General features: G+C 35.6%; 2 protein-coding genes across 2 annotated transcripts in view; both read right to left on the reverse strand.

Moving 5' to 3' along the window:
* Positions 1-16,140, reverse strand: part of LOC129243830 (myotubularin-related protein 14) — a 39,567-nt gene extending 23,427 nt beyond the window's left edge. The window contains exon 1 of the mRNA XM_054881170.1: positions 15,347-16,140. Within this exon, the coding sequence (XP_054737145.1) occupies positions 15,347-15,436 (90 nt within the window). The 5' untranslated portion in view covers positions 15,437-16,140. The remainder of the gene's footprint in view (positions 1-15,346) is intronic.
* Positions 16,141-16,811: 671 nt separating this feature from the next.
* LOC129244777 (probable methylthioribulose-1-phosphate dehydratase) lies at positions 16,812-18,042 on the reverse strand. Its single transcript, XM_054882609.1, has 7 exons — positions 17,917-18,042; positions 17,813-17,865; positions 17,714-17,755; positions 17,537-17,650; positions 17,322-17,475; positions 17,053-17,255; positions 16,812-16,995 (listed from the first exon to the last, which is right to left on the reverse strand). Exons 1-7 carry the CDS (start codon positions 17,941-17,943, stop codon positions 16,917-16,919), a joined length of 672 nt encoding a protein of 223 aa, XP_054738584.1. The 5' UTR covers positions 17,944-18,042; the 3' UTR covers positions 16,812-16,916.
* Between the last annotated feature and the right edge of the window lie 158 nt (positions 18,043-18,200).

Here is an 18,200-nt window from a genome sequence, read left to right on the forward strand (position 1 = left end):
ACTATTAGAAACTCCTTTTTTATCATTTTTCTGCACGGAGATTCCAACCTACGTGTTCCCGATAGGTAGTCACGCACCAACCAATTCGGCTACGGCGGCCGCCACGATTCCACATATGTAGGTTTGTGGTATGTATAGCTTGACTCGAGTATATCGGGTGTTTTTTTAAGAGCTTGCGAACTTAATCGGCTTTAAAAAAAAAACTAATCAATATTTTTTTCAAACTTTTTTATTTATTTTGAAGATTGAACATTGTCATTTATGAATGAAAAATAATATCGTTCAAATGACTGCCACGACTGGCTTCACAGTAGGCCATTCGATCAATCCAATTTTAAGCACATTTTCGATTGTTTGGGCTCCAATTTCATGAATGGCAACTTCGATTCCGCGTTTTACAGCCTCAATCGTCTCTGAATGGTTCGCATAGCATTTGTCCTTAACGGCTCCCCACAAAAAATAGTCCAACGGGCTTAAATCACAGCTCCGAGGCGGCCAATTGATATCGGAATATCGGCTGATTATTCGATTTTCAAAAACGGTAGTCAAAAGTTCGAGTGTAACTTTGGCAGTGTGACAAGTTGCACCGTCCTGTTGAAACCAAATGTCGTCCATGTCATCCTCTTCAATTTTTGGAAACAACTCGTTGAGCATGTCACGGTAACGCTCGCCATTTACTGTAACCGCGGCTCCTCGCTCATTTTCGAAAAAAAAAAATGGCCCGATTATGCCCCCAGACCAAAAACCGCACCAAACAGTGACTCGTTGTGGATGCATTTGCTTCTCTACAGTAACGTGTGGATTTTCTGAGCTCCAAATCCAACAATTTTGCTTATTGACGTAGCCACCGATGAAAAAATCAGAAAAGAAGAAGAAGACTCACCACTTTGGAAATAGGTTTTCAATATTTCCCAATTTTGTTCAAGCGTATAGCGTCCCATTTCATAAATGTCGAACCTTTAAGTAAATTATGAACACATTTGACATGTCATTTGTGTTACCATTCTCAAAAAAATAGGTGGTTCAAAAAGCAAACGCTATATGGCCCACCATGTATATTTGTATAACTGTAAAGCCTAAATAGGCTAGACCTATAACATAAAAATGCATATTCATCGGAGTATGCATTTATATGTAAGTAGGTATGCATGTGCATAGGTATGCATAAGTTGATAAAGAAAGTGGAACGGAGTGTTGTTGATAAAAGTAGTTACATATGGGTTGCGTACTATGGGTTGTAATATAAATACAATACATACATACATATGTATATTGCTAATAAGTAGATGAAAAAGTAAGATAACATTCATTGATCATAAATGCCAAATCTGGGTCCTGTCGCTCACATGACAGTCGGCGATACGTTACCGGAATAACGCGGAATTAGTCCGGCCAATAACTATTACTTTTTCCATTACTTAAACATTTATTGAGAATGTTTCATGCTGTTAAAACAACAACAACCAAATCTAAATTATTCAATAAAGATTTATTAGTTTACAGTGAAATGTGTGTGTGTCACAGTGAAGTATGTGAAATACATTCTTACCTACCTACAAGATTTTTTCAACAAGGGCGTGTCCAAATAGAATAAGCCCCACTGTGTGTGAGGTACAAACGAATTTTGTTTTTTATTTACCCGGTGGCAAGGTTCCGAGAGGGAGATCTGGTCATACCGTTTTTTTACCATATGCATTCATATATGTACATAGGGGAAGTGGGGGATACTTGATCACGAGGGATACTTGATCAAATTACAGTTTTCACTAACCTATATTATTTAAATAATATATAGGGTTTTTCAGTAAGAGCGCGAATGTATAGGGTTTTTCAGTAAGAGCGCTTCAACTTTTGAACTTTTTTGAATAAAACACAAACGGTTTGACTTTTTTAACTAATTTTTTTTTATTATCGAGTTTGAACATATACATTTAAGTATGAAATTCGATTACTTTTGCATGACCACCGCGTGCACGTTTTACGAAGTCCAATCGTTGAACCCAATTTTCGACCACTCTTTTGCATAAATCGGCCGAGATTCCAGCAATTTCGCGTTCAATATTGGCTCTGAGCTCACAAATCGTCGCCGGCTTGTTACTGTAGACCAATGACTTCACATAAGCCCAAAACGGGACGGCTTGTTAAATGGACCGTAAAATGGCCGTAATGCTCTTAAAGTAGCAGCAACAGAACGATTATTTTCATAAAAAATTTGCACGATTTGCAATCGTTCCTCAAGTGTGTAGCGTTCCATGATGAAATGTATACTAATTAAGTTTACAAATGACAAGCGAAAAATAAAAAATATTGCGTCGTTCGCCCTCCCTATCAGCAAGTACAACGCACTTATGCCAGCCTTTGGATCCAGCTCTCTAAACATTTCTGGAACTGTATTTTCAGTATAGCCATCAGAGCCGTCTTCAATTTTTCCATTACTTCCTTTCGGCTGTTAAAATGTGTTCCCTGTAGTGGTTTTTTTGACTCAAACAAACAGAAAAAGATTGCAGGTAGTCATTTTAGGTAATGATGGTACTGAGTGACGGTGCGTTATCTCGAGTTTTTTCCCCAAAAATCCTTCCTTTTTTTGACGAATTGCTTCACGTAATCGTCTTATAACACCTAAATAGTATTAGTCTTTATTAACTGTCTGACCTTCTGGCAAAAATTCAAGGCTTCCAATTCCGTTGTAATCCATAAAAAACGAGAGCATCGGTTTCTTTTTTGAGGTGTTTTTTTCGGTCTTGATTCATTCGTTCATTCGGAGCTCTCCACTCACCCACCTGGTGCCTGGATTGCGGATTGCGTGTTGTACTTATAAACCTATGTGATGCGCTTGATGAATGTTGGCTCGGATCCCTTTTTTGCATGATTTTCAGGTCCTTTGGGACCAACTTTGCAGCAACATAGCGCAATTCGAGATCAGAGGTAGATTTACGGTATAACTTTTACAAATGTAAAGCAATGACGATAAAATTTTGGTACGAATGTTAATCACATGGGGCAACCTAAAAAACAGAACTAAATTCAGTTTACTTAGAGCGCAACCTGAGGGTTATTTCGGGAACTTTTCGATCGAGATGACATTTATGTAAGTGACCTTCCTTTGCAAAAAATTCAAACAGATATTCTCACAGACACAATTATATTTATAAAAAAATTGATTCTAAAAATTTATTTAAATATTTAATGAGATGTTTCTCAAATAAACCAACCTCAGTTTTAGAATCAGTTTTGAGTAAATAAAAAAAATTACGTATATACATAAGTATGTATATATGCATGTACATACATATGTACATAAATAGTTCTTTATAAAAATTGCGCGCATTTCATAGCAGAAACAGGCGTGTTTCAAAGCATGCTCGAGTAGAGGCGTGGGTGAGTTTGTAGAACAGTTACAGTGACACGTCACGTATTACGTATTCTGCCAGCCATGTATCCGCAACCCGATGCATTCATTCAAACAGGTGGAATCGAAGAAAATGAAAACACAATGGTTGCAATTCATTTCTTCGTACACAATGCACAAACCTACATAGATATTATGTAAATAAATACAGCGTGCACGAGCTGTTCAGCTTTGCTAAACTAGACCAGAGAAATGCATACATACATACATATCATATGTATATATAGTATTCAGCGGAGCAAAACAAAGAAAATACATACATACATACATACATACATATGGCATTCCTTCGCCAAGAAGAAATTATAATTGATATACTCATGGATACATACATATATACGTACATGTCTGTAAATACAGTAGGTTCTGTTTTTATGCGGTAGATACGTTCCGCAAGAAACAGCATAAAAAAAAACAGCATAAAAAAAGCTACTAGTTCTATAGTAAAACTATAGATACGTTTCAAATGCTAAAACCGCATAAATCTGAAATAATGTAATAAAATCGCATAAAAAAGGGCACTACTCCCATATTATAACTATAGATACGTTCCATAGACCGCATGAATCTGAAATAATTAAATAAAATCGCATAAACTAAAAATTGTATTTTTGAAAATTATATCTTTATTTAACAAACGTCAGAGTCGAAAAATAAATTTCCATCATCAGAAATAGAATCAGACAATACCCGCATGTTGCGCATTCGTTTAGCATTTGGCGTAAAATCACATCCGTCACTTCAGGAAATGTACACGTCTGATCTGGATGGTGATGCAGGCGGTTCCATACTTGTAGGGTTAGCATTTCTGATGTAATCTGTGATGAGTTTTTGCTTAGCTGGTTTAGAATCTTGTTTATATGTACAATTCCTGATAGGTCGACATGCATTTTGTAATTTAAAAAAAAACCGCACTATTTCAAAACCGCATAAAAAAAGCCGCATAAAAACAGAACCTACTGTACAAGTATTTTTCACATGTGCACTGTATATATTTGTACATTTGTTTATAGGAGTTTTGAAACTTTATCAACAATTAAATGAAACCACAGTATCGTCAGCTCTCTAACCGCATAACCAACAACAGTTCTGGCTGATTATTTTTAACTCCAACAATTCTGATAAGCACCGGCGAATATATGTAAGTATGTATAATACTTGCGGACATGAAAGTGGTACGTTGGAGAGAATGCAGAAGGTAGTGAATTTGACAGAATCAGCTGATTTGCTGACGAAATATATGGGTATTTGTTTTCATTATTAATTATTATTATTATTTGTCGTTTTTCTTCTTTAGTCGATTAGTCACGTTATAGCCATAAAAACTCTCTCGGATGTCGTACATTATCATTCTTAATATTTTGGAGTTACCTCAATCGGAATGTTCGCAAAAATGGTTCAAACGCATACAAAGTGTATTGATCTTCAAATAGAATATTTTGAGACACAATTTTGCCATTTTTGATTATAAATATTTATTTGTACTTGGCTACCTTAAAACGTGAGTAGCAATCCTTCATACTTACATGTTCTATTGGAAGTCTAATATGCCACAAATTAGCACATTTCTACCCTAGTTAAAAATATACAGGTTATTTATAGCAAACCATATTTTAATAGCTTACTCTTCCACAGAGCTACTTGCTAAAATATATAATATAATATTTAAACATCCAAAAAGTAATGCAGTAAGTACTGTAATTTCCTTCAATACGCATTTGTATGACCACAACTGTATAAACAAATTTAACTTATTTAGCTTAGCAACAAAAATAATTGAACAGAGCAAAAGCGAATATTGAACATACATACATACATACATATGTTATATTATTTACCTAAACTATGTGTTCCTATGGAATTACAATTGTAAAAGAAAGACTGCAATAAATGCAATGGGAGTAACAGAGTTACAGCTTATAAAGAAAGATATTAATTGTTCCTTTATATTTAATTGTAAATATTTAACTTACATTTTTTTTTTAATTCTTATAGCTCATTAGATTCAATTTATACATATAAGCAATAAAAAATAAGTAAAGTAAAAATTCAAAATAAAAAATAAAAAACTTTTGCTGCTAAAATGTGAATACCCATTCCTTGCTTGCCTTCATTAAAAATAAAAAAGGGCTATAAAGATTTAAGAGGTATATACACTTTTTTTTTACCAACTGTAATGAATGCCCGTGTACTTGTGTGAATGTTTATAAGCAAATTTATTTATACGTATGGATGTCGTTGTGTTACGTTGCAAAAAAATTGCTGTCCTTGAGCAGTGAAAGTGAAAGTATGTATGTACCTATGTAGGTATCTATAAACCGCTAATTAGAAAATTTGTTCATTGTTAGTAATTCTGATTTTTAAAAAGAATTAATGCTGCTAAGAGAAGGATAAACCACGCAATATACAGCTCCCCTAAAGAGTTTGGGCAGTGCTAATAGAGTGCAGATCATCTTTCATTCTGGGTCTTTCATGAATCCGGGCTTTTCCGGTAGTGTCGTTTCAACTGTGATAGGTGCGACGTAGTCGTCAAAGAATTCAGCTTCTGTTGTTTTGCACACGTGTGTGTTATGTAGGCCCATTAGCCCAGGAGAGTAATCTTTTCAGTACCTTTTGAAATAAAGCAAAGGAAAAGGTGCGCCGAGTTTAACAAAGGGCGCCAGTCGTTTCTTTCTCGTGCTAACCGGCGCCAATTGGGCACACCAAGTGAAGCCAAGTCCTTCTCCACCTGATCTTTCCAACGCAGAGGAGGCTTTCCTCTTCCTCTACCACCACCAGCTGCTACCGCATCGAATACTTTCAGAGCCGGAGCTTTTGTATCCATTCGGACGACATGACCCAGTCAGTCTATGCCGTCGTAAAGCTCATACAGCTCATCGTTCCATCGCCTGCGATATTCGCCGTTGCCAACGTGCAAAGGTCCAAAAATCTTGCGCAGAATCTTTCTCTCAAGCACTCTAAGCGTCGCTTCATCGGATGTTGTCATCCTCCACGCTTCTGCGCCATACGTTAGGACAGGCATGATGAGAGTCCTGTAGAGTGTTAGATTTGTTCGTCGAGAGAGGACTTTACTACTCAATTGCCGACTTAGTCCAAAGTAGCACTTGTTGGCAAGAGAGATTCTACGTTCGATTTCAAGGGTCACATTGTTATCAGTGTTAATGCTGGTTCCTAAGTATACGAAGTCTTTTGCAACCTCAAAAATTATAACTCTCAACAGTGACGTGGGTGCCGATACGCGAGTGCGCCGACTGTTTGTTTGATGATAGGAGGTACAACTTCGTTTTGTCCTCGTTCACCACCAGACCCATTCGCTTTGCTTCTTTATCCAGTTTGGCGTAGGCAGAACTAACAGGGCGGTTGTTAAGGCCGATGATATCAATATCATCGACATACGTCAACAATTGTACGCTCTCATAAAATATTGTGCCTGAGCGATTAAGTTCTGCGACTCGTACGATCCTCTCAACATCAGGTTAAAGAAATCACACGACAGCGAGTCACCCTGTCAGAAACCTCGTTTGGTGTCAAACGGGTCGGAGAGGTCCTTCTCAATTTTGACAGCGCTGCTGGTGTTGAGCAACGTCATCTTGCATAGCCGTATTCGTTTTGCGGGGATACCAAATTCAGACATCGCGGATTACAGGAAACTCCTTTTCGTACTGTCGAATGCAGCTTTGAAGTCGACGAAAAGATGGTGCGTGCCGATTCTCCTTTCATGGATCTTTTCCAAGATTTGGCGTATTGTGAATATTTGGTCGATGGTAGACTTACCAGGTCTAAAGCCAACCGAATCAAATTAGGGCATTAAAAATAGTTTTGAGCGAAACTTTTAAGTTATATCATATATAACACAGAAGTGAATTTTTCGACTTTTTTGCGCTCAATAAATGAAATTGGTAGATTCAGCCTCATGTCACCTGAGAGTGAAATTGGGACGTTAATCCTAGGAAAAACTATAGCCTAGAGACAAGATCTTGCATGGCAGCTGATTTCCTTGGTTTTTGCTCATGTAAAGAAGATAGCCTTTTCAGCCGTCTGCAACATTACTTACGTATATGCAAATGTTAAATACCGAAAGTGAGATTTTTTCGAGAAATGAAAACGCCATTAACCAGCAACTTTTCATTGGCTATTCATTTTTAAAGCTTTATCTGAGCCTTATCGGGTGAAAAATATACCCTTGTATGTACCTATATATGTACATATGTACATATGTATATACATTTTAATCATAAGCAGCGTATGTAGTACGTTCTTTTTAATCATGCATCGAATATTAAAGTGAAAAGGTAAAAATCGCAACCGATAAAGATGCAGCGAAATATTTGAATATTTTAATTATCTGCATAATTACAAACACACACATATTTAATAAGCACATATGTAAGTATGTCACAGTGGGAAAAAATATTCAAGTTATTAACATAAAATTCTTTTTCATAAAATTAATAAATATTAAATACTTGAGTCAATGCAAAAGAATTCTGGGTGACCACCTGTTCACTAGACAGGGCTAGTTAACTGTGTCGGCTGTCCTTGGTCGGGGAAAACCCGAGTCATTCCGGTAACGTATGTAGAACCGGCTGCCATGGGTGGACTTAAGGTACATGCTAAAGTTCCTCTCGGAATTTGGTTTAAAAGAGAAGTAGTCTTAACCAGAAATATCTTCCCAGCTCAATAAAAAATGGGCGAAAATACAATAAAATAGTGCTCAAACCGGGAAAACCAGACGATGAAGTGAAACGTTTTTGAAGAAGTTAAACGTTGAATGGTTGTTATTGAATGCAAAGAAATAGTTCCAATACATCAATTCGGGTTTAGGAAAAAGCATTCGACAATTGAGCCGGTCTATGGACTCGTCGAAAAAATACAAACAGCGCTCAACCGAAAACTAATTTGGTTAGCAGTTTTGCTGGGAATATCACAAACTTCGACTCTAATACTCGTTAAAATACAAAAAAAAATAAAATAAAATACAAATTACCGCTTAATGCCTATTTGCTCCTTAAATCATATCTAAACCAACGACGTTTTCTATGCAAATTACGAAAATTAATGCCCGACAAATTAAAACTGGGGTCCTATAAGGCAACATATTAGGTCCAGTCATGTACGGAATTTTTACACACGATCATCCAACAACAAATGGTATTCTAAGCGCTACTTTAGCCGATGACACTGCTATTAGGACGACAGCAACAGATCCAAAAGGAGCCAAATGGCTCCGAATCTGGCGCTTGAAAATGAACGAAAATAAATCTTCACATGTAACCTTTACCACAAGGACAACCACCTGCCCACAAATTCACTTAAACCTTACCTCAATCCCGCAATCTAATACCGCCAAATAGCTAAGCATTCATTTGGATGGCTTACGTGGAAAATTCAAATCTTTGCCAAAAGGAAAGTCCTAGGAATAACATTTCGAAACTTGTTTTTGCTTGTAAACCGAAAATCACCCGTCACAATGGACACTAAGTTTATGCTCTATAAATATGTGCTCAAACTCGTTTCGACTTATAGAATCCAACTGTGAATCCACATTCAAACTTGGACATTCTGCAACGTTTTCTGTCCAAGACGCTATGCATCCTGGCGAACACTGCGTGGTACGTGACAAATGCCCAAATTCATCGGGACTTACTAATTTTTTTAATAAAAGAGAAAATAAAAAAATGTATTTAATAAATAAATAAATAAAAAATTTAAACGCATCCAAATGAATTGGCTTCTACTCCCATTGCGTGTATTTGTATCATTGTAAAGGAAAACACTGATACAGCTCATTTGAAAGTTACCTACAAAATGTTAATTACCAGTAAGGTTAGTACAGAGGAAATATACCTTTAATACTTAAATCAATTCAAATATTTACCCATAAAAGGTCCTCTATGAATTATAAGTATAGACAGAATACATAATAAAGCTACAAAAAATATCGTGGTGGTGACCGTTTTGGAATTGATCACTAATAAGGTCAAACTACCTACTTATTATGTAGGATATTCTGTATGGGTTTTGTTAGTAAATATTTAAAAATTCCAGCTTTATTTAAAAATGCATTCAGTTCTTTAACCCCTTGCCGCGTTTTAACGAATCTGAATCGTGATGAAAATCTTGGCGCAAGCATGAATATGACGAGCCAAGCTCGTGAATAGATCGTCGAGCCAAATGTAAATATCACGAGCCGAGGTCATGTACAGATAGTCGGACCAAACATAAACATCACGAGCCTGGGTCGTGATTAAATGTTAGTTTCTACCTGTACGCCACCAGAGTTAGGCACGACATTCATAATTGCTGTAATTTATATTATTCTGATCTGTTTACCACGCGTTGACACGAGTTTCGTCGAGCTAAATGAGGTTAAATTAATATTTTGTCTCTAGCATTTTTTTTTTCAGATAATTGTCCATATATAATATATAGATATGTATGAACATATCTGTAATATACGAGTATAGCTAAATCTTACACAAGGAATCTTTTATATTTGTGGAATTCCTGTCATATTATGCGACATAATCAATCAAAATATTCACCAGTTAACGCAATAAATTAAAAAAAAAAAACCATACAAATTTAAGTATTAAAATTAAATGCTTGCTGAGCACAGCAAGCGCCATTGATAACCTTCGGCCTATTCGTTCAAGCGGAGCTGCAGGGAAAGTATTTTACTGGAGTTAAGCGCTTAAATATGCAAATCTAAATTTAGTAGATTTTATAGGTAAATACGTATGTGTATATTTCATAAAAATTTCTGCTCGCCAAGTAAAAAATTTTTATATGAAAGCAACAACAATTTAGCGATGATCAGGTGTTTCCCCGCTCTCTCTATGCTCGATCAACTTAACGAAAAATTTGCATGCGAAAGCAACAACAAACTTACCGAACAAGATTCGCCGCTAGCGAGTATGGCTATATCTAGCTCATTACACTGGTATAACTCACTGTCGTACCAACACATGTAATTTAAGGCAGCTCTATTTCCACGTTGCTAACATATGTTCATTTATACCAGTTGCTTCATTTATTTGCCACTTGCTAACGCTTGGCGAATAGAAGAGGCCTTACATCCGCTTAGCTCACAAGCGATATGCTTAGGTCAGTGCTTCCTAGTATAAGTAGAGATATTTTTCTATTACATTTTGCATACGCTAGGAGCGATTCTTTGAAAAGCAGTGGAGTTACACAACAGTTTGAACGATATATGAGCGTCATAGCAGTTTGTCAAAATAAAAATAACGCAGTGCTGCATTCTTGTTTTATTCACTACTCCCTAGGTAGTTGGTGAATCGAAAGCAGCTAATATAAAGACTATATACATAGGTATGTATTTTCAAATTCACAGATTCGACAAATTTTCAGCAAAATTTCGAACTTTTTAATCAGAATTTAGGAGAAGAATCTAAATACGCCGTTTTACAGCCCTTTAAAATTTAATACCATAAAGTCCAAGTTTGAGATTGCTAAAAAAACGCCATTGATTTTTGATAATTATTTTCCTCGACAGTGTTGCCCATTTTTCCATATCAAAAAATGTCGTATGCTTGTATAGGGTTGTTCAATAGGTGCGCTTCAACTTTTTTCCGATAGGGAGGGCGAACGACGCAATATTTTTTATTTTTCGCTTGTCATTTGTAAACTTCATTAGTATACATTTCATCATTGAAAGCTACACACTTGAGCAACGATTACAAATCGTGCAAATTTTTTATGAAAATAATCGTTCTGTTGCTGCTACTTTAAGAGCATTACGGCCATTTTACGGTCCATTTAACAAGCCGTCCCGTTTTGGGGTTATGTGAAGTCATTAGTCTACAGTAACAAGCCGGCGACGATTTGTGAGCTCAGAGCCAATATTGAACGCGAAATTGCTGGAATTTCGGCCGATTTATGCAAAAGAGTGGTCGAAAATTGGGTTCAACGATTGGACTTCGTAAAACGTGCACGCGGTGGTCATGCAAAAGAAATCGAATTTCATACTTAAATGTATATGTTCAAACTCGATAATAAAAAAAAAATTAGTTAAAAAAGTCAAACCGTTTGTGTTTTATTCAAAAAAGTTCAAAAGTTGAAGCGCTCTTACTGAAAAACCCTATAAAAAGCAACGAGAATTTTGATCCACTTCAATTTACTATACTACCACTTTTATTATAAAGGATGTTTTTTTTAGAGGTTAGGTTTTCAAGATGAAATAAAACGTATATAATTTAATGTTATGGCCAAGAATTTAGCTTTATTATAAAGATAAGGGTTTGCCATTATGTTTTAAAAATGATTTCGGGCAAGTGGCCGCCGCGGCTGGCTCGAATAAATTCCAGCCGAGAGGCCCAATTTTCGACCACTTTTTGCAGCAATTGGGGCCGTATGTCAGCAATAACGCGCCGAATATTCTCTTCCAAGACGCCAATCGTCTCGGGCTTATCTGCGGAGACAAGCGACTTCACATAGCCCCATAAGAAATAGTCCAGCGGTGTTATATCGCACGATCTTGGAGGCCACGCCACAGGTCCACGGCGCGAGATAATGCGCTCACCAAAAGTTTCCTTCAATAAATCGATTGTTGCGTTGGCTGTATGGCATGTAGCGCCGTCTTGTTGGAATCAAAGGTCGTCCACATCAACATCGTCCAATTCAGGCACGAAAAAGTCATTAATTATGGCTCTATAGCGCTCTCCATTGACTGTAACATTATGGCCGGCTTCATTTTTAAATAAATATGGACCAATGATTCCCTCTGCTCATAGAGCACACCAAACAGTGACTTTTTGAGGATGTAACGGCGTCTCAGCAATGGCGTGTGGATTATGTTCACTCCAAATGCGACAATTTTGCTTATTGACATACCCATTCAACCAAAAGTGAGCTTCATCGCTGATGCGTCGCGCGAACCGAACCATTATTTTCGTAATAAATTTGCACGATTTGCAAACGTTGTTCAGGTGTAAGTCTATTCATTATGAAATGGCAAACCAAACTGAGCATAAATCAAGTGACAGCTGTCAAAAAGACCATCTACGAAAAAAGTAGTGCCAACTTGAAAACCTAACCTCTAAAAAAACACCCTTTACTAAAATTTAATGAGCTATAAAACTGTGTGCCCAAATGTTTTTTAATATAATTCAAACAAAATTCAATCTTGAACAAAGTTTAGAAAATTGATATATGCGATAATTGTTGTAGATTGAGTTGCATACATATGTACATATATGTTTTATAACCAATTAATGAAAATTAAAAAAAGAAAAGTGGTAATAACTGGTCGAAGTATCGCCCAAGTGTATGTACGCAAGTATTTCTTTATAAAAACATATGCACATGACAACAGCAAATGATGAAACAATTAACGGGCGCCATAATGTGGAATTTTACATCTGCTGAGCTAGCAACCTGTGAACACATTTTTGTGCAAGCAAAAAACAAAAACAAAGCAAGCACCCATTCTCTTATCTACAATGCATTCTAAGCATGTGCTTTTCTGTATGTGTATGTATGTAAATACACATGTACACATATAATGACCCTTTCCATTAAACACATGTATGCCCATACATACATGATTTTTAACTCGGACTGGGAAATTAGTATGACAGTTAGGCGCCTTGTTGTGTTTAATAACTATCCACTAACAAATTCTTGTGTTGTGTGTGTTTGTTCTTTTAAGTACTTATATACATACATACATACATAGGGGCGTAGAGTAAACTACTAAGCGTGATAAGAGGTGATAGGACTGATACCGAGTTACATGATTAACCTTATACGCTAATAATTTTGCCGCCGAACTTCAATCTCGTTCTAGTGCACCATTTTTGCACCTCAGCCGAACATATAACCCAACAAGCCCATTTTATTAAATTTGTGTTAAGTGTTGCAAATATCAGTATACTAGATAGAAGTAGGTATACAATATAGTGTATAATATAATAATAAGTGTATTCTTTTACCTAGAATGTTTGTCAGACCTACAAAGGTAACCCAGGTTAATTTTAAAATGATTCTTATACTAAACTAAAAAACTGTAAAAACTAGATTTAGACAAATTGCAAAATTTGTTTCAATAATTTTTTTTCTATGAGTACATACATATGCATGTCATACATTTTTCTCAAAACTGGACGGAAACATAACTCACACAAATGTTTATTTATTTACATACTTGAAAACCAAGCTGCACTTTCTAAATATACATATGTACATATATACTAGTCAAAAAGCCCATCTTACGACGAGATCAAACCATTTTGTGGAAAAAATTCTGCCAAAAATTATTGAATAGGTACGCTTTTAATAAAATTCGATATGAAATTTCGAAAAGGAATTTGGCAAGGAAAATAATCCGAAAAAAGTGCACTCAATGCGATAAGAGCATTGTAATTTTTCAATGCATATTTTCAGGCGGGATGGTTGGAAAAGCAATGGAATTACATATATAACAGTTTGAGCGTTATGTGGTGAGGAATCAAGCGCTTTTACGAGGATCTTTTTCCTGGCAGAAATACTTTCGGAGAATTGGCATGGCCTTCATGCCCGCTGTGGATTTCGAAGCCTGGCTCTACCGAATGGTAGTCACGCACAAACACATCCGGCTACGGGGACGAATTGTTATTAATTAGTTATTAACAATTTAATACATATTTTTTGAATAAGTAATACAAAAAATTTTCAATAAGTTCTTTTCTTTTGAAACTTTTTGTCGAAAATTGTAGTAGAACTTCTCCGGCGAAGGAGCACTCCCTGTTAGAAACTGTCACTTCTTTAAATTAATTTAAAAAAAATATTATATGTGTATATGTAATAATGAGACCCTCATACATATGTATGTATGCACAAGGTGCCGCAAATTCAGTCATCAATTTTTTACCCTTTGAATAACTTTTTTAAATTAATATTTTCACGCTTCCGCGCTTCATTGGTTATCTGTACTCCAGTACTCCAGCTCCACTGTACTGTCTAATTCACAAGTCTCAAATATGATTGACGTATGACGCCAGTTGTAAAAATTAATTCAATTCAATATAATCAATTTTATATATTATATTAATTTTGCGTCACCTTGTATACACAATTTTTTCATTACTTTCATTCTCTTCTCCTTTTTAAAACTCTTGAAATCAAGTATACTTTTCGACACTAGCGTTTTTTAAAATCTGAGGCCTTTTTGGTCTACAAGTGGGGTTGTTGTAGCAATATACATTTTTGGCGAAGGCTGCAGGAAAGACAATCCAGAATTATATATAATTTAGACGACCCCAACTGTCTAAGATATAGGTAGATATGGGTTTCTTTTTGGAGTTAAAAAAAATGGCTGCAGATAAATTTATGATCTGTCTCGTACAGTTAACTACTGTAAAGGAAGTCAAAAGCATTAAACAGCTTTCTGGTAAACCGTATGTATGTACATATTTCATAAGAAACGCATTTGCAAATTCCTACCATCTTTGATTTTGAGCATATTGGGCACTCTATTCTAAAGGTATTTTCATATAAACATAGTTGTAAATGCATGTACATATGTATGCACATACATATATATATGTGCTTCTGCGATTTGCACCCTGAAAGTGGGTTGTTTAGGTGGCGTAAGTGACGATTGCGACATAGCGGCGCCAACACGAACGTAAACGAAGTTTAATATGCCGGTCGCCGAACTTGAAACGAAACCGATATGTAAGGCAAAAAACGTGACTTAAATGCCGCATGTGTATATATGCCTGAAGTGGGTTTTACGCCTAAATACATGCCACGCTACTTTACTTTCGCATCAATGGACGTAGTGTTCCACCATAGACATAATATAGTTCCTAGGTAAATAAAATATGTATCAGTAAGTGCACTGCAATGGGCACATATGCTTAATTAACATTTATAACCTGAAAAGTGATAAATCAATGCCGCCTTAACCAACTAAACAAATAAATGCACACTCACTAATGATCCAGGCTCCATCGTGCTAGCATCGAATGCCTTCTTTGAGAAAACTTTTAGCAAGTCAGTCAAATCCGATTCAGCGATTTCCATGTTAACTCTTCACTTTTTCTTCGCTGCATCTACAACTACTTGATCTTCTTTTTATTTTTTTGCCTTTTCCTATATCAGGCTCAATTATAAATTTTAACACAAAATATGTCAGCAATTGGATGCTAACTTAAAATATCACAAATAAAATTTAGCTAATCTGAAGTGCGTCTGCGAGCAAAGACAATTCCACAATGGTTCAAACTGACATACAGACTGTACTGTGTGGTATGCAAAATATTTTTTAATATTAGTTGCTACGCTTTTATAACTGAAATATTTTACTGTTTTATGTTTTTTTGGCACCGTTAATTGATTTGTTTTTCTTTTTGAAAATATTCTTTTGCATATATAAATACATATTCATTTATACATGTACATAATTATGTATTTGTATTTCAACTTTTTTGTTGACGTAATTAGAAATAATTTATTTTATTTCGTCTTCCTATTCTTCACACATTCAACGTTGAGCAACGCTTTGGAAGACTAGCGTGTTTCTCAACTAAAGCGCAGAAAATTTCTACCTCGAGAAGGAAGAATTTTCTTGAACACTTTCGACCACAAGATTCACTGGCAATGATACATTTTTATGAACAACTTACGGGCGCGATTATAATTATTCGAAATTTTTTTCATAAAAACTTTTTGCGTTTTTGATTAAAAACGGCGAGGGGTAGGCGTACTTTCGAACAAGTATTTCGTTGGCAAAAGCGAAAATATGAATGACTGCAAATAAAGGAGGGGAAACACAGCTAAAGATAATGCATAGGGGCGGCAATGTTGCGAATGTCATGTGTAAATATAAATTGGAAAAATGGAAGTAGTGCCATTCAAAAATTGGGAACAAACAATGATGGTAACCAAATAACATAGAAAGGGCATTCAATCTCTCATTAGAGGTATTCGTTTAAGCGGTTAAATGCCTCATATTCATATCGTATCATATTGTAGTTTGAATGATTTGCATTTATTCTCTTTTTCATACGTCTTTTACATAAGTGCTTTTTTCAGAGAACGTTAATGTAATGTATACATTATGCTGCTACTTTTATTTTACTTTTCTGTTAGCAAACAGTGAATTCAATACTTCCTACCATTTTGAAATGCCTCTGTGATAATGAAGAGAAATCTTGAAAGAAACTACTGCAAAATAGCTTCCAACCAGCATTAGCAAATTCTCATTTTTATAAGATCTCTGGTCGTAATTGGTCTCCACTCATAAAGTTTTTAGATTTCATGCAGTGTGAATACCGGTAGTGCAATTTATTTTGACGCATAGGTGTATAAAAATCCAAATAAAAAAAAGTGAAACACTTCCATTTTCCCTGCATATATAACCTCGTTGTGCATTCAAATATAAATCAAAGCCTATAGATATATTTAAAATTTAATTGTTTACTACTGTTGGGTAAATTAAAAAATATTACAATTTTAAACTTGAGTAAAATGCAATAAATTGGTTCTGCAAATATCCGACATTTCATTCGAATTGTTCAGGGTTTAAACCATTCTTTTTCATCTCCACACAAATAGAAAACAGATAATCATAGCATTCTGACCTAAAATTACTCATTAAACAAGTCATACGCAATATAAAATGTCAACTATTTACTTACATAGTTTTCGTTTTTTCCCAGCTTTTGCCCCACACATATACGCCATGTCGGCGTACCAACACTGCACTGCATCCAGGGTACTTAAGCATAGCTGCGTACATGCTATCCGCAAGATCTCGCTCAAATGGTGTATTTTCTATAATCGGCACCACCAACTCTTCATCGTATCGTAGATAGCGTTTCAGGTCTTCGTCGTAAACCCCCTTTTATATTCAGTATTAGATGGAAATTAAAACTTTTCACTAATGCAAAATAAGATTAGCTTATACTTTGATCATTTCTAAATGTGTACAACGGAAAACCTCGCCAGGCCACATCAAAGTTACCATTACTGCATGCATGGAGTGCGTGTGTATCACTGCCTGTGCGCCACGATGTTGATAAGCCAGCATAAATAGTGGTGTACATTGGCTTTTCGTTAGTCTAAACAAAAAACAATATGTATCAAATTAACCATGCTAATATTCAAGTATTAAAATATTACTTTTTATAATCAGGAGGTAGCTGTATATCCTTTCCTTCATCATCTTGTACGAATAAATCATCTGGCTGTATACGTTCCTTTTGTACTCCCGATGGCGCTATGTAAATTTCATTGCTGCCCAAAATTGCATAAACATTACATGAACTTCCTTACGTTCGTTACATCGAGTACACTTACTTATATTTAATGCTCATGCCCCCACCAGTGCCACTTACCCATCTAGAAGTAGTTATACGACAATTTAAAACAAATTAAAATATAAATTACTTTTCTTACCCGAGATGATAGAACTGCCGACATAGTTCTGGTATTAGTTTACGTGGATGTTCCTGCAAGGTATATTTAAAATTATTTGAAACAATGAAGAAAACCATATTTACCTCGGGCAGATCCTGATAGATAGACATATTATATTTTCCTTCACCTTTCACAGTGCTTAATAACGATTCTGATAAGATCCGGATGAAACGATAAGAAATTAGCTGGCTTGAGTAAATAAGAATATTGTTGTTGCTATTGTGGAATGTATGAATTAGCAGTGCTCACAAGTTGTACTTATTGTAGAGCTGCCGGCGCTTATATTTAGATTTCTATTGCTAGCAAACACTAAGTAGCAATTGGCCATTTGTGTCATTTTTTCATAGTAATAAGGCAAACATCTTAT

This window comes from Anastrepha obliqua, chromosome 4, assembly GCF_027943255.1.
Source record: "Anastrepha obliqua isolate idAnaObli1 chromosome 4, idAnaObli1_1.0, whole genome shotgun sequence".
Classification (NCBI taxonomy): domain Eukaryota; kingdom Metazoa; phylum Arthropoda; class Insecta; order Diptera; family Tephritidae; genus Anastrepha; species Anastrepha obliqua.